The following is a 20,616-nucleotide window of genomic DNA, read 5'->3' on the forward strand; positions in this document are numbered from 1 at the left end:
TGACAACCTTCTTATCACTGTAGCCTCAGTGCTTAGTGCCTTGAGACAAAAAAGGGTGTCTAGTCAATGCTTGTTGGATGAACGAACGAGTGAATGAATGAGACTAAGAGTGAAAAGAGAGGCTGAGGAACAATTTGGTAGCACACAGGACTTGTGTTTCTGAGGCTCCCGGTTCGGTTCCATCCCTGGTGCCGCATGTGCCAGAGTGTTGCTCTTGCCTCTCTCTGCCTCTCTCTGACTCTCTCTCTCTCTCTCTCTCTCTCTCTCTCTACTTCCATAGGTAATAAAATAAAATTTTTAAAGAAAGTAATGAGGTGATACCTCCCCATTTCAGGACATAGGAACAGTTCAGAGTTTTTTGGAGGGGTTTGGGCTAACTCTAGCTACCCCATGCCTCCACACTCTCACAAACAGCCTGGTACAGGGGAGTCTGATCTGGGAAGAGAAAGAGGAAGGAAGGGGAAGGGGAGGAGGAGAAAGGAGTGCAGGGGGAAGGGAGGAGTGGGTGGTAGAGGGGGAAAAGGGGGGAGGAAGGGGAAGAGGTGGAGGGAAGGGGAGGGGGATGAGGGGCAGGAGGAAGAGTGGGAAAAGGAAGAGGAAGAGGAGAAGGAGGGGAGGAGGGGGAGGAGGGAACAAAGGTAAAGGGAGGAAGAGGAGGAGGAAGAGGAAGAGGGGGAGGAGAAGAGCATGGGAGGATGGTGAGGAGGAGGGGAAAAGAAGAGGGGAAGGGGGTAGGGGTAGATAACACAATGGCTATGCAAAGTGACTCTTATGCCCTTAGTCCTAGGTTCAGTCCTAGGCTCCATAGTCCTAGGTTCAGTCCCCCATACCACCATAAACAAGAACTGAACAGTGTTCTGGTAAAATATATATATATATATATATATATAATAAAACTTAAAAAAAGAAGAGGGGGTGGAGGGGAAGGGCATGGAAGAAGGGGGAAAGGAGAAGGGAAGGAAAGGAGAGGGAGAGGGAGAGGGAGGGGGAGAAGGAGGTGAGGGAGGGAAGGGAGGGGGAAGAGGAGCAGCAAGGAAGAGGGAGAAAAGGGGTGAAGGAAGAAGAGGGAGCAGAGGAGGAGGAAGGAGTGAGGAGAAGGGAGGAAGAGGGAGACCTAGATTCCACATCTAAAGAGGGGAGGGAGGAAGAGTTGGGGAGGGAAGAGCAGGGATGTCTCTGCAAGGGCAGACATCACACAGAGGTCCTGCTGTCCCCCTCCCTCCCTTCCACCCAGACAGCTTCTCCCTTAACCTGCCTGTCCAGTTCACCCCTGCCCCCACCCTCTTGCACACATAGTGTCCCAACAATGCTGAAAGAAATGAGACCAGGACCAAAATAGCCTCTTACTTGCTAGAAAAGGAAAAAAAGCAAATCCAAAGACTTCATCTATCCACCCCCATCTCCCCCACCCCACCTTCCTGAGGGTGGAGCCAAGTCTAGAAAACCCCTGCTGGCGACCTGGGGGGCACAGAGACACAGGAATAGCGCCCCTCCTTGGGCAGGACCCTTCTTGACTTTGCCATGGTCAATTCAGGTTTGAAGAAATCCAACACCTCGGCTCTTTCCTCCCCCATCACCCCAGCACACAGTGAGATCCTGCAGGTGGGGAACAGATTAACCCAGGAAGAAGCTTGATGACAGAAGCAGCAGGAAAGGAGGAGGTGGCCAGCCCAGGGGTCTGGAGACTGCAGTGTCCTTATCTCACCCCCCCTCCACATACATACAAATAGAAGCTGTGCCTCAGGCATGACTGGCTACACAGAGCAGATTCCAGAATTCCACATCCCCACCATTTCCACTGCCGTGACTCCATCTGCCCAGAGCCGCCTGCTTGCTTTGTGGATAAAACATCTGTGTGAGACCAAGATGCCCCAGCAGTCAGTCCATTATACTCTCATAACCAGGGGAAGAGGGATTTCTCAATGTTTATGGAAACCCAGGCTGAGCTTGGAGGACCATGTGTCTACTGAGCATGAGTGGATGTGTGTGGGGAGGACCATTAGTCAAAGGGTTTTGGGCTCCATGAAAATTCTAGAACCCTGGCCTGGGAGGTATCTCAGTGGCAAGAGTGTTGGACTCTCAAACATGAAGTCCTGAGTTTGATTCCCAGTGTTGAATGTGCCAGAATGATGCAGTGGTTCTTTCTCTCTCACTAATAAATAAATCATGAAGGAAGGGAGGAAGGAAGGAGAGAGAGAGAGAGAGTTAGTTTTGGAAACCAGTCAGAGAGATGGATGAGGCAACTGACCAAGCCAGCGACCCAGGCTGAAGCACCACATGGGAGGCACTGTGGAGATGGCGCATTTCTCTGTGTGTCTCTAGCTGAATGTTAATGTGGCCCTGGCTGGAGAAATTGCATTTGTACAAGACCTTGGTTCAAAAAAAAAAAAAAAAGTTCTAGGCACCATGGCTCCAGGTGTCCTTCTCCACCCTTCCACATCATCCTGCCCTGTCCTCTCAGCCCTGAGAGGCACCCGAGGACTCCATCCTGGCATCTCCCACTCCAGAATGAACTTACCAGCTGCCAGGCCAGGGCAGGATAACTTGGACAGAAACTGTCTAAGTTGACTGATGGGTAAACTGAGGCTGGGAGAGGAAGTGTGACTTGCCTGGGACCACACCACCACTGCATGGCAGACTTGAGTCTAGAAACGAGCTTCCAGCTCTCAATCAAGGGCTCCTTTCTCTGTAGTAAAAGTCTTTCTGTACAGCAGAGTGTTCACCACCCACCAAGCCTTTCCATCTCCTGCCCCTCCAGACTCAGTAGCCCCTGTGCTTTTTCCAGAGTGGCTTTCTGCCGGGTGAGGGGGTGGGGGCGGGATGGACCCTGCCTTGGCCTGCCCTGATCTCAACAGCCCCACCCCCAGGAGAGCTGGCTCTAGAACAGCAGCAGGTAGCTCAGGGGAGGGTGGGTGGAGGGGAAGGAAGAGGGTTTGGCTTTGTTTTACCCAGAACTCCAGAACTAATTCCCTATGGGTATTCTGAAATTTTGCCTGCTTGTCAATAAAGAAGAATTGGGGGTAGAGGAGTATCGGGAGCCCAGGTGCCCTCCAGAGCTGAAAATACTGTTGAGGTGACCTCAGTCACCCACTCCCTGCCCTAAGCTGTGTCTTCCCAGCCCCCTTCCCCTCTCCTCCCCCAGGGGTTTTCTGATAGCTAGATGAGTGAAAAAACAGGAAGTAGAGTGACAAGTAAGAGAAAAACTTAGGGGTGGGGAGACAGCATAGTGATAATACAAGACTCCCATGTCTGAGACTCTAAGGTTCAGGGTTCAATTCCTGGCATCTCCATGAGCCAGTGCTAAGAAGTGCTTCAGAGAAAAACAAACAAGAAAAAACAAAACAATCAATCAATATTGTTGATCTTGATTCCTTGGAGACTTGGGCTGAAAGAAGTGCCCAGAGGGAGGGGTGGTCACAGCGGCTTGCATGTCCACAGCCAGATGGCAGAAGGGCACTGGAGGCATAGAGGGAGATCCCCAGGGGAAGTGGGGGACCAGAGGGGGAAGGGGAGCTTGTACTTCCTAGTTCCCCAGCTCAGTCCTCTGCAAGGACTGCAGTTTTTCTAGCTGAGATGCAGGTTATTTGTTCCCCCTGGAGGCAGAAATGCAGGTTACCCCCTTCCCAAGATCCACCCCCCCCCCCCCACACACACACACAGACACACACACAGCTAGCCAGCTAGTCAGGTTCACTGGCTGGGTCCCTGTTGAGGCTCAGTGCAGACTCCAGCAGAAGGCTGTTAGTGAACAAGCTGTACTGACCCCATCTTGCTCCCCATAGACACTCCTTACAGCTGCTTACACCCTCTCTCTCCTGGTGCTGAGAAATGCCAGCTACCAGAAGCCAGCTACCCCTCTATCTAGGGAAAGGTACAACTGGAAACCAGTCCTGCAGTATTCCTTGGAAAAGCTTGACTGACACTATTTATTTGTTTATTTATTTATTTTGCATAGAGACAGAGAGAAATTAGGGAGGGGTAGAGGTAGGAGAGAGAGAAAGTGAGAGACAGAAACACACAGAAACACACACACACACACACACACAGAAACACACACACACACTGAGAGACAGCCCTGCTTCACCACTCATGAAGCTTCTTGCTTGCAGGAGGGACCAGGGTCTTGAACCTGGGCCCTTGCACACTGTAATGTGCATGCTCAATCAAGTGCACCACCTCCAGGCTATCTTGGTATCTCCAGGCTATCTTGATGCTATCTTGATGGCATCTCAACGTTTACAGAGACAGACCACCTGCCCCTGTGAGTTGCTCTGCATAACAGGCACCTTCCAGGCTGAGGACCACGTGACACGTGCCAGGACCCCTTCTCCCCAACACCCCTTTGTAGACTTTGAGTCCCCACCTGAGTGCAAGTTAGTCTTTTGAGCTGTGGATCCAGCAGCCTGAATAAATCTGCTTTTCTCTGAAGACCCTGGCCTTTGAGTTGACCTGAGATAGAAGCACCCAGTAGGGGGCAGTGCCCACAGGTGGGTGTGCTGGCCAGGTGGCCTGACATTTTTTTCCAGTACATTTATTTATTTATTAATATGACAGAAAAAGGAGAGAGAGAACCAGAGCACCAATCTGGCACATGTGATGCCAAGAATTGAACTCAGAACCTCATGCTTTTAGTTTTTTTGGCTGTCCTAGATTCTGCCCCAGTATCTTTTCATAGTACCCACAGTGAATGAGAATCTATCCAGTAAGGAGCCCCCCCCCCCCCCCGTGGGTCTGCCTCTGGGGTGTTTTAATGTTAGAGGGATCACCTCAGCTGGAGGCAGCTAAGCAAGGGAGGGGAAAGGCAGTCCCAAGAGCACTGACCTGGACGCAGGCCCTGGCTTTCTAGCCCTGGACCCTCGCGGATTTGCGGTGTGACCCACAGAAGCGCCTTCTCTGAACCTGCTTCTTTCTCTGGTGGGGTGCGGCGGTGGTGGGGGTCGGTGTAGCGCTGGCTACTTGGAGGCTTAGTTGCTCTGAAGAGGGAGGGGGAAAGAAAGGGGGGAAGGAAGGGGAGGACTCCGCCAGAGATGACCATGGGATGCTAGCCCTCGCCTCTGCACCTCCGTGCCCTGGTCTGTGAGATGGAACTCGCTAGCAACACGGAGGAGAACCGAGTATAATGACTCAGGAGTGAGGCTGCGAAGTACCATGCGCCCAAGGAGGTTAGTTTCCAGAGCTGGCAGGCTTGGCTTCCCCAGGGGAGCGGGGGTTCAGGATGGAGGGCGAGGGTGGGGAGCAGTGCGGGAGTCTCCCGATGAAAGTGGGGGGCATCCTGGAACCTCCTTGGCATCCCGGGGAGAGGAGGGAGGAGGACTGAGGGGGAGGGAGGGCGCCGACGCAGCCCGGTTGTCCCTGGTCCACCGGGGCTGGAGCCATACACCGGACCCCAGGAAAGCCACCCGCCGCCCCCCCCCCCCAGCTTTTCTCACCCAGAGCGGTTTCCTTTGTTTGGAGGAGGGGGTGGGGGAAGAGACTGAGGGAGCGGGGGAGGGGCCCGCGGGTGCCTCCGCCGCCCCCGCCCCTCCCGGTGTGCGGAGCAAGGTTGTCACTCAGCTCCCGCGCCTGGGGGGCGCTGGAGTCAAGTCGCCGCCTGCTCGTACCCCCTGACCCGCACCCCTTGGCCCTCAACCCCTGTCCGGGGCTGTCCAGCACCCCCGGGGCGCGGGGAGGGCGCGGGGCAGACACCCCGCAGGTGGCCGGGCGCGCTGGCTTGGTGACCTTGGGTAAGTCTGTGCCCAGCTCGCTGCGCTCGCTGCCCGGTGGGAGGCAGACAGGGTGGGAAGAAGAGACGAGAAATCCCCATACTCCCACCCGAGTCGGTGGGCGAGGGCGCCTGGCCACGCTGCCGGGGCCGCAGGGCCGCCAAGAGGCAGGTGCCCGCAGCGCAGGTGGGCGCAGGGCGCGAGTGCCTGCACGCTGGGGGCCGGGGGTCTGCGCCCTGGATGGGGGTGCTGGGCTCGGTCTCCCAACCCCGCGCCGGCCAGCGGGTCCCAGGTGCGAAACAGGACGCTAGCTCTTTAAAAGCGTCCGGGGCCGAGCCTGGTCGGACCATGTGATTGCTGGCAGGGCCGGGCTGAGGCTGCGGCGGGAGCCCGAGGAGGATGAGCGAGCGGCCGGAGCCCAGCCCTGTCCGGCGCGCCCCCCGAGGCCCGGGTGGTACCGGCTGCCCGCGACTTCGGGCACAGCCTCTGGGACCCCCAGGATGGTGAGCTCCCTGCACCGTGTGTTGTGGGCATGGATGGGCACAACCCGGCGCAGGGACCCCCGTGGGGAGTGTGCCCTGTGCTGCCTTACACCTGATAAAAGCCCCAGGGGCAGGAGAGCTGCTATTTTAAGTTACTGAATGGAGCCTCCTGGAAGTGAGCAGGGAGGGGACAAAGATTAGGCAGAGGACCCCCCTCCCACTTCCTGCTCTGACGGCCTGGGGGCACTTAATGTGAACCCCAAGCTGGCCTCAGCCGCCTGGGCCCCCTATCCCTGCTGGCAGGCCTCCCACCCCGGCTTCCTGACCACAGGTGCCCGCCCCGTGCCCCTTGGTGCCCACTCGCTGATGTGCCCAGCTTGCACCCACCATGCCGCCCACCATCTCGGCCTACCAGGCCGCCTACATTGGCATCGAGGTGCTCATCGCCCTGGTCTCAGTGCCTGGCAACGTGCTGGTCATCTGGGCAGTGAAGGTCAACCAGGCTCTTCGGGATGCCACCTTCTGCTTCATCGTGTCACTGGCCGTGGCTGACGTGGCAGTGGGCGCCCTGGTCATCCCACTTGCCATCCTCATCAATGTGGGACCCCAGACATACTTCCACACCTGCCTCATGGTGGCCTGCCCTGTCCTCATCCTCACGCAGAGCTCCATCCTAGCCCTGCTGGCCATTGCCATGGACCGCTACCTCCGCGTCAAGATCCCCCTCCGGTGAGTTGGGTCCCTGGGGCTCCTTGCCCACACTGGGTGGTTAGGGCCACCAAGAGAGGATGAAGGGCAGAGCCCAAGACCCACACAGGCCAGCTCCCCAGACCTCCAGGTCCTGGCACTGCCCTCTGAGCCTCAGGCTGAGCTGCCATAAATGCAGAGGGGTGGGAGGCTGGAGGGATGTGAGCCTGGCAGTGCCCAGGCCTCCGAGCTGAAGCTGCTGCTGCTCTTCCTACATGTCTCAGGCGACCCACAGCTACCCATCTGGCCTGGGGTGGGGGATTAGAGCACTGAGCCGAGTTCCCCCAGCATAGGGAAGTGACTGGCAGAGTGGATTGCTAGGCTATGTGAGGGTATGCCAGGCATGGGGGTGGGGTGGGAAAGACACCAGGGGCAGGAGTGCAGCTCCCTAATAGTCTCTAGCTTTCCTGTCCTTGCTGCCAACCAGCTCCACCCTGCAGGGCTGTCCTGTTGACTCCTCTCGTTCCTTCTGCCCACCTCCCTCCCACACATGGGACCTCACTGCAGGCAGGAGGGCAGAGAAATACGGTGCCTTCTCACTGCCTCCCATTTGTGTGTTGGCCAGTCTCAGCAGGGGAGCATTGTCTGCGCCCTGGCAACCCCAGTGGGGGGTGGCCTGGTGGTGCCTGTCTTCACAGTCCGCATTGCGTTGGGACTCCTTCCCCAGGCTGCCAGGCCATACTGGCATAACCAGGCAGTGCCCAGGCCACCAAGTGTCAACAAATGCCTGGGCATAGTGCCAGGGCCAGCCCTGCTGGATGCCCTCGTGAGACATGCGTCCCCCCCTCTGTCAGTTTTCTCTTCAGGAGGTTCCATGCCTACTGGGGAACTCTGGCCATCTCTGGCACCTGCCATTCCCAAGTAGCTTCCCCATCTGGGCCATGGGGCCTCTGGCCTCACTTGGCAGTCTGCCCAGGCAGGCCTGGCACCCACGTTTCTCCTGTTCCTGTTTAATTAGATTTATGTAGGTTTGACTTTCCCATCTTTTCTTCATGTACCCCTATCCTCACCCCTGTCTCATGAGGGGGCTTGGAGAAGCCCTGGTGACAGGAGAAATGGCCCAGAGGGGCTTCTAAACTAGGGTGAGAACAGAGACCTCCAGCCCACCACATGCTTCCCCATGGCCTGCACGGGGCCTGGGGGTGGCTAGTCTCTGCCCTTGACCCCTCTCTCAGACCCTCCCAGGTTTCCCAGGGAAGAAGGATGAAGACTGCTGCTGGGGGGGGGGGGGAGAAGGGAAGGCAGGGGAGCAACTCAGCCATGGAGGGTGCAGTTGGTCTGGGGCAGGACCATTCTAGCACAGCACCAGCATAATAGGACATCTTGCAGAGTTGCAAGAGTAGTAGGGCCAAAGGAGAAATCCTGACTCCGGAGCTCCAACTGGCGTGTCTGGTGTGACAGAGGTTGTGAGTGGGTGTCTTGCCCCATGGGAATGGAATGGTAGCTTGATGGCAGGGATGGTGGCTAATGCCAGGGACACAAGCTCCTTCCCCCACTCTTGCTCCACCTTGAGGAGCGGGGGGTCCTGAGGGCCTGTAGGGGCATGCACAGAGGCTGAGAAGGACAAGCCTGGGTTCAAATCCTTGCTTATGAGTCTTTATCTGTGTGATATTGGGAAAGTCATCTGTGACCCTTCCATCTAAGCTCTCAACCTCTAATCCATGCAAGAGGACATTCATTATAGTGCTTTCTCCTCAGGATGGCTGGGGAATATGCCTATGTATTCCTGATATATATGTCAGCTCCAGCTTACAGTGGTACAGGGGAATGAACCTGGGACTTTGGAGCTTTAGGCATGCAAGTCTCTTTGCATAACCATTATACTATCTACTCCCACCCATAAATGCCTACCTGTAAAGCAGTAAGTATGTAGTTTATGCCAACCACAAATGGGACATGCAGGTATATGAGATTATTGCTACTCTAAACACTGGTGCACAGTGAGGCTGAGTAGGCAGCTCTCACTGCCTTCTTCACATGCACACACATACACACTGACAACTCATCATCTTCTGTAGCACACACATATCTTCTCCACCCCCACCTCCCATGCACACTGTCACACACATGTACTCCGAGAAGTGTTAAGTAATGCTATGCACATGGCTTTTTCTTGGTGGATGGTCAGTGGAAGAATAGAATGGCAGCAATCATGTTTTGTCCATTTCTAAACATTTTCCAGAAAGCCTCTCATGGGGCCTGGCACAGGGCAGACTCTCAGTAAAAGCCCGCTGAACCTGAACCTGATGAGTTTCCAGAATGGAGTCTCAGGCAGATCTCCCGGTGCCTAACCTCTGGCCTTCTGACTATGGACTAGACCCTCTTGGTTCCTCCTCGGGCCTGACAGCAGCCACTCCTCATCTCTGCGGAGTCCTGGCTCCCCTGGAGCCACATGCTGGTCATGGGTATCCTGAGTTTCCTCAGAGCCAGGAGCTGGGAGGTGGCAGAGGTGGTGAGTTGCTCTAGACCTTTGCCTGTCATTGCCCCTGGCCCTTTGGGCAGCTGGCACCAGCCAGGGCCTCTCACCAAGCCTGGCATGATTTAGTCAGTTGCAGTATTTGTTTTCTTGGCAGAAAGTAAAAAAAAAAGGGGGGGGGGGACAAAAACAAACAAATTAAAAAAAAACCCAAGTCTAAGTCATGCAGTGTGATCCAGTTGGAAACAAACAAACAAAAAAGCAGGACTTGTCACTCCATCAATGGCCCACGGTCATTTCCATGTCCTTTACATACCATTTGACTGCCGCATCCACAGACTCAGTGATGGATGCCCTGTCTCCTCAGCTCCTGCTCCTGGGGAGTCCCCAGGGTCACCCTAGATTTTCTTAGTCATATTTCATCCCTACTCTAGAGTTTGGTCATTGTGGGGGAGGGCCGGCAAGGGACTTGTGGCAGGAGACCTGAGTGAGGATGCTCTGTCGGGGTGAGGAGAAAGGGCAGTGGGTGTTTGAGAGTTAGAAGGACCTGAGTTTGAAACTTGAATGAGTTACTCAACCTCTCTGAGCCTTGCTCGGTGTCTTGCAGAGGCTGACTGAAGGTCTCAGGGTTCCTGTCAGCTCTTTTATAAAGAAGACTGTATTGGGGTTTAGCTCCTGTCCTAGGAGGAGGTATAGGGCTGTGTCTCTATAGGGACTGATCTGATGATGCTTATAGTCTCTCTCTAGTTGAGGTCATTCTAGAGACACTTCTATGAGTAAACTGAGGTCTGGAGCTCAGGGAACTTCAGTGATTTTCCTGGATATTTTTGTCAGGAGCAAAGACAGGATTTGAATCTAGGACCCTTCAACAGATGCCTTTCACCAGTGAGTCCCTGTGTCTCTTGGCTCAGCCTCGGGAAGCTGAAGGGCTTGTGGAGGAGTTGTTGGCCTTGGAGGATTCTGCTCCTCTGATCTTTGCCAGTGGATCCTACACTCCCTTCAGCCCACACTGGCTGTCTCCCCTCCCTCCCACCTTCACCCCAGTGGGCACTTGGGTGCCTGGCAGCCTTGCCTCTGTCCACAGCTGGAAGCCTGCCTAGCTGGGCTGTGAGAGTGGAGGTCAGGGGAGAGAAACTGTGGGTGAGGCTGTTAGCTCTCAAGCTGGCATCCATTTAGCCCTCCCCACCCTGGGCTTGACAGCTCAAGTGACTGCTGTGCTTGGGTCCCAGCAGGAGCTGTCTGTGGCCTCTGGGCCCCTAAACTGTCCCTCTCTAGTTGTGCTCAGTGCTTTGAGGAGAGGTAGGCTGCCTGCAGATCCACTAAAGATGCATTAGTCATAGGCTGGGAGTGTCTGAGAAGAGGAGCGGCCAGAGGCCCAGCTGCCTCACAGACAAAACTGAAGCCCTGCATCCCTGTATATTCCTGGTCCCTCAGCTGAGAGTGTTTTTTTTTTTTTTCCCCTTCACTGTCCTGGCTTCCACTCCCCAGCTCCTGACGTAAAAGGCTGGGGCAGGACTCCTCAAGGAACAGAGCAGAAAAATGTAGCCTCTGCGGGCTTCCTCAGCAAATGAATGCTGGGCTTGGAGGGGAGGGCATTGCTGTGTGATTAAACAGGGCATTTGTGTGCTTGAATGTAGGGTGGTGTTCAGGTGTGCTATGTTAAAGGGTTTGGGTTGAAAATGATCTGGATTGGGTTTAAGGATGCCAGCTTCCCATCTGGCATTGCTTAGCCTCCAAGTGCTTTAGGAACAGCCTGCCCAGGTGTCAGTGCTGCTTAGAAGCGGGAGAACGATCTAGAAGCTTTCTGGAAAATTCTTCTCCCCAGGGGCAACCACATGAGGTTGTGGAAGCCATAACCTGATGCTTAGTACTTATTGCTAAGCATACAGGCAACTGTGCTTATTAACAATTTGAGAAATATGGAAAAGGGTGGAGATGATCAAATTACAATGATTCTACCACCTACAGATTACTGTGAACATTTTAGTCTTCCAGAAAAAAATTTCCATATACACATCTATATGGAGAGAAAGATTATTTTTACCTAGTTGAGAGCATCAAAGGTTTTCTATCCTTTATATTCTCCTACAGTTATATTAGCATTTCTCCATGCCAGTACAAACTGTCCTGTGGGGACGTTTGTGATGGTGTAACAGTGGGCTGTTGACTTGTGTTGTTGTTGTAACAGTGGGTTGTTGGCTTCAGGTCTCAGAGGACCCTGGCAGCATGGTTTCTCTCACCCCTTCCCACCTGAGCTAGGCAACTTCCCTGAGGTAGGTGCTCAGGTGGGTTGGCTTCTTGCCAGCTCTCTCAGCTCAGGTTATTTTTCTGATTTTCGTAACCACTGGAAGGGCCAGAGCCATATCTGTTTGTGCACCTTTGTGCCCTGGTGCCTGGCAGAGTGGGCATGCTCTAAACATTTTTTATCTGATTTTATTCACTCATTTTGACTTTTGGGGGGCTGTTAGATTCATTACTGATCCCACATGTGTCATGGGGTCAGGGCCGAGCCTGGGACCCTACGCCCTACCTCCTGGTAAACTGCACAACTGCTGTCGGTCAGGGTCTTGCTAAGAGGGTAAACATTTCCCAGCTCCCTCTGCTCCAGCAGTGCCCACTTCTCCAGCTTAATTTCATGGAAGCTGCAAATCCTCAGGGGTGCGCCTGGCACCCATGTCTTCCCATGTCCTTCTGGGCAGGGCTGCTGGCAGGGCTGTCTGCCTCAACCTCCTTGTTCAGTCTCTGTTCTCTGAGACCTGGGATTCCTCTTGCTGGGTCTGCTGGTGAGGTGTGCAGGGTGCTTGGAATGGGGTACTTTCCAGCTGACCCCACTTGGCAAGGTGGGCTCCTGACTTCAGAGAGGATGCTGGACACCTAGCTCCTCAGGCTACATAGTCACCCCTTAAAACTCAGCCTCCTTGACTCAGTCCAGAGGAGGCCACCAAGCAACTGGAGAACAAAGGAAAGGCTGGCCATCTGGAGGTAGGGTGCCAGAGGAAGGGGGCAGCTGGCAAGGGACTTTCTTGACCCTAAAGGAGAGACCAGGGTACCTGCTACATTGCTTCCCACCCTGCAAGTTTCCTTCCTGGTGGAGCCAGGAGGTAGATGATGCCCCCTTCCTAATTGTGCAAGGATCAGAACACCTGCTGTGGCCCGGGTAGGGGCTGGGGATGCAGAGATGGGCAGGCTAGTCTGGTTGTGCCCTGTTTTGGAGCTTTTAGCCACTGCTGAGATCATGGCTTGCTAGGGATCAGGCTGGCCAAGAGGAACTTCCCTATTTTCCTGTGGCAGGAGCAGGGATGGCAGAAGGCTGGCACCTGACTGCCATGCTTGGGCTGGCAGTTGGACCCTACTCAGCACCTCTAGTCTTATGGGAAAGGACTGTCACCTGTTTGCTCCCTGCCTGTCTCTGGGACTTCTCTGTCCCGTATGCCCGCCATACTGGCTTGATTCCATTATAGGGTCCTAATATAAACTCATTCATTCACTCATTCATTAAATCATTCATTCAGCAAAAGCATTTTGAGGGCCTCCGGGCCTCATGTACAGCATGCATTGTTAAGAACACTAGAGTACATTCATTAACAAAGCAGAGATCCTTAGGGAATATGTTCTAATGGGTGATAACAGATGCCAAATAATAAACACAGTACCTAATATGTGGAGTGTAAGAAGGTAAAATATGCTATGAGAAAAGAACAAGCATCAGGGAAAATGGGGGGAATGCCAGGACAGGGAGGAGAGTTGCAGTGTTAAGTGGGGGTGATTAAGTGGGGGTGATAAAATTGGGCTGCCTTGAGAAGATGCTGCCTGGAAGCACAGGGCACTGCCCTCAAGATGTCAGGAGAACATTCCCCACTGAGGAGATTAGATTGAGGGCCCTGGGGAGGGAACGTACCTGAGGTGACTGGGGCCAGGCTGGGATTCTGTGCTGCTGAGATGGCATTGCAGGGGGGGGGTGCAAGTGGTTGGAAATTCCACTGTCTGCCTGCAGGGGCCTTGGAAACCACTGGGAAGACACTTGCATTTACCTTGAGGGAAATGGGGGAACCATTGAAGGTTTAGAGCAAAGAAGTGACATGATAGATTTACAATGGTTATGTAAAAACCATTTTATTTATTTATGTTAATGAGAGAGAGAGATACCAGAGCACTGCTCAGCTCTGGCTTCTCTGTTGGTGCTGGGAATTGAACCTGGGACCTCAGAGCCTCAGGCAAGAAAATCTTCTGCATGATCTTTATGCCATCTCCCCAGCTGGATCTTCGGCTTTACCGGCTCCTTCTGGCTGCTGTGGAGGTAAAAGTATAAGCAGGATAGCTGCAATGCCCTGAGAGAGAAAAGAGAGATGTGAAGCCAAATGACAGCAGAGAATGTGGTGAGAAGAGGCTAATTCAAGCTGTGGCTTTTGAAATTTGAACTTCCTTTTCTTTTTGAATTTATTTATAAAATGAAAACATCTAAAAAACTATAGGATAAGAGGGGTACACAGTTCCCACTACCAGAGTTTTGTATCCAATCCCCTCCCTTGATCTTTTCTTTTTATTTGATTAGAATGCCCATATAATAAAACACGTTAAGTTTAACTCCATAGAGTTTTTTCATATGAATGCATCTAATGTCATCCTTTGGAATATTCTCAGCACCCCCAGAAGGCTCCTCTGTGCTGGTCTCAGTCAGTGCTTTCTGAAAGGGAACCATTCTTCTGACCTTTATCCCCATGGACTGATTTTATTTGTTTTTTGAACTTTGTAAAAGAAATCAAGTCAGTGTGGTCAGGGAGGTGGCGCAGTGGATAAAGCATTGAACTCTCAAGCGTGAGGTCCTGAATTCAATCCCCAGCAGCACATGTACCAGAGTGATGTCTGGTTCTTTCTTTCTCCTGCTATCATTTTTCATAAATAAATAAATAAAACCTTAAAAAAAAAAGAAATCAAGTCGTATATACTCTTCCTCGCTCCCCATTTTTTAAATGTGTGATTAATAGTAGGTTACAAGCTTGTAAGATTGCAGTGTATATAGCTCCACACCACACCCACCACCAAGTTCTGTGTTTCCATATTCCCACCTCCCAAAGATAAATACCATAGTTCTCACAAAATCTTAGAAATGGTTTGTTTACTTTTATTTTTCAAGTTTATGTGTATCACTTCTCTAGTTTTCACATCTGAATGAGACCATCTAGTAGTTGTCTTTCATCTCTTTACTTATTTTGCTAACCACAGTCACTTCCAGTTCTATCCATTTTGTCTCAATGGACACAAAGCTGTCTTTTTGCAGAGTAGTAGTTCATGGGATAATATATACTCCTTAATGTCTAGTTTCCAAAACTTAATCTTTGTTACTAATTACAGCAGTGGATTTTACTTTTGATTGCTCTTAGCATTCCATTGTCTGAGTGTTCCATGATTTGTTTAGATTTCGGATGCATTTTGAAGAATCTTTGTGGAATGTGAGAAAAAGTAGAGTCGAGTGTGACCAAATTTCTCGTCTTAAGTGGAAGGATGGAGTTGGCATTAAGCAGGGTGGGGAGGACAGCAGGTGGTGCAGGCCTGGGGAGTGATGAAAGGACATTAGCTTTAGACACACGGGATTTGGAGTGTTTATCAGATGTTGAACAGGCACTTGTGTGTTCACAGATAGAATTCAGAAGAGAGGTCTGGGCTCAGAATATAAATATGATTAATCCACAAGACTGGATTTCCTTCAAGAGAAAGCACCGATAAAGCAGAGGCAGGACTGAGCACTGAGAAGCTGAAGATGAGATTAGCTACCAGTAGAAAAAACTGAAAGGCATTCCGAGGCGTAAGAATAAAACCCACAAGGTGACATGAGGTGGCGCACCTGGTTGAGTACACACGTTACCATGAATAAGGACCTAGATTCAAGCCCTTGGTTCTCACCTGCAAGGGGAAAGCTTCATGAGTGGTTAAGTAGTGCTGCAAGTATCTCTCTTTCTCTCTCTTTTTCTACCTTCCCTTTCCTTCTCAGTTTCTGCCTGTATATATATATATATATATATATATATATATATATATATATATATATATATATATATGTTTCAAGATCGGATTATATGTATATATGTATGCTGGGCGGGGGGGGGGGGGCGGGGATCATAGTCCCTTGTGAGATGGTCCAAAGGCTAAATGAGATGAGGACTGAGAATTTCCATGGGGTTTAGCAAGAGTCATGTCAAAGGGAGCAGAAAGCATGATAGGGGAAGGCTCAAGAGAGAATAGGAATGGACTATGCACAGATTTCCCTTTTGAGGTATTTTCTTTCTAAGAGCCAAGCTATGGGGCAGTAGCTATCAGGAGTGAGGTGTAGGCGTACTGCTTTGTGTTGCTTTTCAAGACAGGAAGGACACCAGTGGGTTTAGTTGATCCAGTGCAGAGTAAAAGACCAGGGACTGAGCAAAGGAGAGAAACAAGGAAGGTTGTCCTTGTTTTGGGCATACAGGGACCTAGGGCATAGATGGAGGAATTAACTTCAGAGGAGTTTGGAGGCCACCTGAGTTTGGAAGGGCTCAACTGGGGGGTGAAGCTGCTGGCATGTGTGAGCTTCCTTGGTGATATGGAAGAAGCAAGGCCATCAGCTGAGAAGAGGATGCCAGAGGAGGAGGTGACAGGGAGAATAAGAAAGGCAAAAGAATTCTCTAGAAAGTGAGAATGACTAGACTGGTATAATTGGAGTCAGTGCCAAGGGTCATGGTGATGACCTTGAAGTGGGACTCAGCAGGGTGGCAGTGGTTTTTACAAGCAGCTGCTTAGATAAGGAGGAAGAGGAGGAGAGCTCATTTTATCCTTAATCAGAGCACCAGGTTTTGTGCCAGGCACCGGGTATCTTATTGTCAAGAAATCTTCCTTAGTCTGTGCCGTGGACTTAGAGACTAGTGAGAAGAGAGCTAATAACCACACAGATAAACAAGCAGTGGCTTCAACTGCAAATTGAGAAGAGTTCAGGATGGAGGCCACCATGGTATTCTGAAGGGCTGACCCCTGCTGGCTTTCCCAAGCTTCTGTGAGTGTTCAGAGAGACCCACAGGGCTCAAGGATTTCTGTGGAGCTTGGTGACTCCACAGTTGTGACTCATGGTTGAGTTTTGGTGTCACTCTACTGTGCTTTGAGGCCTCTGAGTGCTTTGAGCAGGAAGAAACATAAGCCAACTAATATTTCTTTCTTTAAGGAAGAGCAGGAGTACACTGCACTTTATTTAAAAATATATATTTCTTTTATTTGAAAGACGGGGAAAGAGAGGCCACAACAGTGATCTGCTCTGGTGGGAGGCTGGTGCAGAACTCCTGGGCCTCACATAAGCAAGTTTGAAGCCCAACCACTGAGCTAACTGTTTCCCTCCAGCCCAGCCCCTGCCACCAAATGACATGTCTGAAGTTCTTGACAAAATATTAGTAAGTTAAGCACAGTAGTGTATAAAAAAATATAAGGTAGCACATCCAGACACAATCTCTTCCATGTTAGCTTTTGGCTGGTTAGCATTTGAAAAACAAAGTTGGTCCAAGTGGAGGAAGGGCTGGTGTGGGCAAGAAAGCCTTGAGGAGGCATGATGGGAAGGGGTGGCGGTGGGAAGCAGTCAGGGAGTTGAGTGGTGGCAAACACCTGGAAAGATAGCAGATGTGGTAGAGCCAGGTGGAAACAGATCAGCTGTGCAAAGCCACAAAGAAATTAAATGTGACTCCTGTGCTTATGGCTGCTGGAGGGAGTGGGGGAATGAATGAATAAATGAATCAATCAATGAATGAATTGGTGGAAAGGTTCAGTTCCTGTTAGACATTGGGGGTAACTTTCAAGATGATAGCAGCTCTTTTTTTATATATTTTATTTTATTTATTTATTACCTTTTGTTGCCCTTGTTGTTTTATTGTTGTAGTTATTATTGTTGTTGTCGTCGTTGTTGGATAGGACAGAGAGAAACGGAGAGAGGAGGGGAAGACAGAGAGGGGGAGAGAAAGATAGACACCTGCAGACCTGCTTCACCGCCTGTGAAGCGACTCCCCTGCAGGTGGGGAGCCGGGGTTCGAACCGGGATCCTTATGCCGGTCCTTGTGCTTTGCGCCACCTGCGCTTAACCCGCTGCGCTACAGCCCGACTCCCGATAGCAGATCTTTCTTGCTTGTCTGTTCCCCAGCCCTTTCATGTGATCTGGCAGATAGACTCCCTCCTGCCCCCCACAGCCTCAAGGAAGGGTCCCCCAGTTTGCGACAACTTCTGTAGTCTTCAGTTGCTGTTTCTTCTCCCCATCCCTCCCCCGCTCCCCAGGAGGCCACTGGTTTTCTTGGGCTGAAGCACAGCAAGGACATGTGGCTCTGGGATCCCTGAAGTTTCCAGAAAGAGACAACGGAATTGGGGAGCAGGGTAGGGGACTTTTTCATTTCTGCCAAGGTCCATGCAGAAGGAGACACAGAGGCTTTTGGGATACTTCCCATTGCAGCCCTACCTTACTCCCTGTCCATCCTCAGACACTCTGGGTGGATCCACAGCCACATGTCCCATCTCACTGCTGGGACCCTGGGTGGGTTAACACTGTGGATGTGGGAACGCCCTGAATAATTGTAGCTACCCGAAGCAGGGTCCTCTCCCATACCTTCAGTGCTCCAGGGGTCAGATTTGACTACTAGGGCAGAAAGGAAGTGGGTTAGTATTCCACCAGCTGGAATGTGTGGGCACCAAGAGTTGCCAGCCCCCCTCCCCCATCACCGCCCCTTTCCTCTGTCCTAAAGGAGGCTGGACTCTGGGCATCACCCATCTGGCAGCCGTTGCCTTGGGGACAGGAGCAGACTGGGGACAGTCTTGGAAAGTCCCTCTCTCCTGGGTGTTTTTAACGACCCCTTTCCGGAGAGGCCTCCTTCTCTTCCTGCTTTTGTGAGATGCTTTAATGGGGTGAAGGGTATCCATCCCCTGGAGTGCAACTCCGTGCTTACAGCTGCATCTCAGGGCAGTGCCTGGCCTCTGTCCCGTGTCTTCTTGTGACTGGGGGCCTTCCGTCCCACCTGGCTGCTGTGACCTGCTGGGTTCTCTCCCTCTAGGTGTCCCAGTGTCTCCCACAGCCTGCCTGACACTTAGTAGGTGCTGAGTCCTTAGTACTGACATTTAGCAGGTGGAGCTGCTCCCACAGAGGACAAAGATAGGCCCTGGGGGTCAGAGGCTGGGCGGCTGGGGTACAGAGGATGCAGGGTCTCACTCATGCAGCCTGCTCTCGGGACCCCCAACTCCTGCTGGCTCCCCTCTCTTTGTGGACATCTGCACAGGGAAGTCGGTTGGCATCTGCAACTTGGTGGCTGAAAGCGTTAAGATACAAAGCAGAATTGCACCAAAGTAAAAAACTCTGGGGTGGGGAGGGGAGGGTTCAGGTCCTAGAACTCAGGGCAGAGGAGGACCTAGTGGGGTTTGAATTGTGATGTGGAAAACTGGGAAATGTTACGTGTGTACAAACTATTGTATTTTACTAAATAAAAAAGTCAGCTGTAAACTGTTAATCCACCCAAAAAAGAAATAAAAAGATATAAAGTAGAACAAACTGTTTAATTAATCATCAGGAACCAAAAGGTAAAAATATAGCAGAGCTCTTCCTCTCTCTCTCTCTTTCTCTCTTTCTCTCTCTCCCTCCCTCTCTCTCTCTGTAACTAGAGCACTTCTCAGTTCTGGCTTATGGTGGTGCTGGGAATTGAACCTGGGACCTCAGAGCCTCTGGTGGGAAAACCTATTGCATAACCATTATGATGTCTCTGTGCCCCTCACCTTTTTAACCTATGCAGAACTTGGAGTTGGAGGAGGTAGAAGGGGAATTGATATCACACACAAACAGAGAGAGAGAGTGTTGTTAAAATTTCGGAGGCCCTTGCCGGCCGGGCTAGCTTCACGGGCGGGTAACAGAGACGCAGAGACAACAGCTGGGCAGGGCAGCTGTAATTCTTTATTCAGGAACAACGATTCATAAACTAAACCAAACTAATCACCAAACAGAACTCTGCTGTCTCTTTGCAGCGGCGCAAGCACTCTCTCCAACTCTGGAACTCTGCAACTCTTCCACTCTGGAACTCTGGCGGGGTTCCTAGGGGCGGGGCCAAGCGGCCCCGAAAACTAACTGGACTGATCCAATTCTCTTGGCGGGGGAGAACTAGAACCCAATGTAAAGCATACAACAGAGAGAGAGAGAGAGAGAGAGAGAGAGAGAGAGAGAAGAAGAAGAAGAAGAAGAAGAAGAAGAAGAAGAAGAAGAAGAAGAAGAAGAAGAAGAAGAAGAGGAAGAAGATGCTCTCCCCTTCTGTAGTTGCTACTTAATGCTTTAATATTTCAACTCAGAAGACACCTCTTCCAGGATACCTTCCTTACTTTTACTGCATGTTCCCATAGCCCTTCTCAAATTGCACACTAGTACCACCTCACTGGCCTGTGAAGGGTTTGAGTGTGGACTCCATCCTTGTTGGCCTCTCTCCCCACAGTGGCCAGCCATGTACCTGCCCATGCCTGCTGTCTGATAACTGAGTTGCAGAGTGACTCTTGAGCACCTACTATGCACAAGTCACAGTGCTCACTCAATACTTCTGTGAACTCTCTTATTTAAACTCTTGTGTGATTTTATAAAGAGACACACAGGGAGTCGGGCGGTAGCACAGCGGGTTAAGCGCAGGTGGCGCAAAGCACAAGGACCAGTGTAAGGATCCCGGTTCAAGCCCCCGGCTCCCCACCTGCAGGGGCGTCGCTTCACAGGTGGTGAAGCAGGTCTGCAGGTGTCTATCTTTCTTTCCCCCTCTCTGTTTTCCCCTCCTCTCTCCATTCCTCTCTGTCCTATCCAACAATGACATCAATAACTACAACAAAAAACAAAAAAGGAATAAGTAAACACAAAGGAAAAAAGACACACAATATTTTTATTATGAATGCTGCATCCCACTTTCTTTTTTATTTTTTAAATTTTTTATATTTATTTATTTATTTAATTTATTTTCCCTTTTGTTACCCTTGTTGTTTAACATTGTTGTGGTTATTGATGCCATTGTTATTGGATAGGACAGAGAGAAATGGAGAGAGGAGGGGAAGACAGAGAGGGGGAGAGAAAGATCGACACTTGCAGACCTGCTTCATTGCTTGTGAAGTGATTCCCCTACAGGTGGGGTGCCGGGGGCTCGAACCAGAATCCTTATGCTGGTCCTTGTGCTTTGCGTCACGTGCGCTCAATCCGCTGCGCCACCGCCCGACTCCCTGCATTCTACTTTCTACATTTCCCTGAGGCAGCTAAACCCCAGAGAGG

The 20,616-nt window shown here is 51.5% G+C and overlaps 1 protein-coding gene across 5 annotated transcripts in view; it reads left to right on the forward strand.

Annotated features, from left to right (window-relative positions):
* Positions 1–5,045: 5,045 nt before the first annotated feature.
* ADORA1 (adenosine A1 receptor) overlaps positions 5,046–20,616 on the forward strand; it is a 34,939-nt gene continuing 19,368 nt past the window's right edge. Inside the window, exons 1-2 of one of the 5 annotated variants that reach the window (XM_060178616.1) lie at positions 5,046–5,162; positions 6,516–6,913. In XM_060178616.1, coding sequence (XP_060034599.1) covers positions 6,573–6,913 — 341 coding nt within the window. In that variant the 5' untranslated portion in view covers positions 5,046–5,162; positions 6,516–6,572. Of the gene's footprint in view, positions 5,163–5,580; positions 5,724–5,784; positions 6,206–6,515; positions 6,914–20,616 lie in introns of those variants that run through there. The other 4 variants (XM_060178617.1, XM_007522112.3, XM_016187691.2 and 1 more) reach the window with 4 other exon arrangements.

The sequence above is a fragment of the Erinaceus europaeus genome, chromosome 19 (assembly GCF_950295315.1).
Source record: "Erinaceus europaeus chromosome 19, mEriEur2.1, whole genome shotgun sequence".
Classification (NCBI taxonomy): domain Eukaryota; kingdom Metazoa; phylum Chordata; class Mammalia; order Eulipotyphla; family Erinaceidae; genus Erinaceus; species Erinaceus europaeus.